The 1,055-nt window shown below is 36.0% G+C and overlaps 1 protein-coding gene across 1 annotated transcript in view; it reads right to left on the bottom strand.

Moving 5' to 3' along the window:
• PPME1 (protein phosphatase methylesterase 1) overlaps positions 1 to 1,055 on the bottom strand; it is a 96,724-nt gene that overhangs the window by 34,917 nt on the left and 60,752 nt on the right. The window contains exon 7 of the mRNA XM_012645572.1: positions 841 to 906. Within this exon, the coding sequence (XP_012501026.1) occupies positions 841 to 906 (66 nt within the window). The remainder of the gene's footprint in view (positions 1 to 840; positions 907 to 1,055) is intronic.

Below are 1,055 nucleotides of genomic sequence, written 5' to 3'. Positions count from 1 at the left end.
TATTATTATTCTTTTACATATGTGAAATTTTTCTATAATACAAGGTTTTAAAAATGAGACAGTGTATATAAAATACCTCGCACAGTGCCTGGCAAGTAGCATGAAATAATGACATTAAGATTTTCACCTAAGTCTTGCACTGCTGTCTGTTCCGTTGGGCAAAATTTTCTCAGTTTGCCTGGTTTATTTTGTGGCTATACAGCAATACCCAGGACTCATGTAACTCTATCAAGAAAGATCAACTGGGCTAAATAACCTTAGAACCTGGCTTTCACTCAGGCTATGCCAGAGCTTTTTTATTATATTAATAATTTCCTCACAATTAGGTTTGGCTTAGAAGGAGACTGTTACCAGAATGAAACCATACCTGCCAACACTAAAGTGGACATAATTTTTAATGTTTATTCTCTAGGATTCTTCACTTTTTAACACCTAGAGTTTTCTTAAGGCAATCCAGTACTATATAGAAGATATTAACTGGCTTTCGGATTTCTTTAAAAAAAATAGAAAGAAAAGAAAAGAAAGGAAAGGAAAGAAAGGAAGGAAGAAAAGAAAGGAAGGAAGGAAGGAAGGGAGGGAAGGAAGGAAAGGACGGAAGGAAGGAAGGAAGGAAGGAAGGAAGGAAGGAAGGAAGGAAGGAAGGAAGGAAGGAAGGAAGAAAGAAAGAAAGAAAGAAAGAAAGAAAGAAAGAAAATAAATCTATATGGCTGGCCTAAGCTCATTTATAAAATCATCTAAAAATAATGAAAGCATTTACTAGGATGATAGATCAATGCAATCTTTAATTCCCTCACCACATTTCAGCCTATAACCAGCCCAAGGGAGAAAAATAAGACCTACTGTTTGACTTGGCCAACCATTGAGACACGGGCAGACTCCAGATTTCGAATCTGGCCACTCTTCACACTAGGAAAGAAAAGTGAGAAAAAAGAGAGGTTATTTAACATCTATTTGATCACATCACTAGAATCAAATAATTAATTCTACAGATTATGTGGGACCTAATAAAAAGCAGCGGTCACCAATGTTGCTTACTATGCAGATTATCGCTACTC

Source organism: Propithecus coquereli, unplaced genomic scaffold (assembly GCF_000956105.1).
Source record: "Propithecus coquereli isolate 6110/MARCELLA unplaced genomic scaffold, Pcoq_1.0 Scaffold235, whole genome shotgun sequence".
Classification (NCBI taxonomy): Eukaryota; Metazoa; Chordata; class Mammalia; order Primates; family Indriidae; genus Propithecus; species Propithecus coquereli.
The sequence above is the reverse complement of the archived record's forward strand: the minus strand, read 5'-3'. Positions and strand labels throughout refer to the sequence as shown.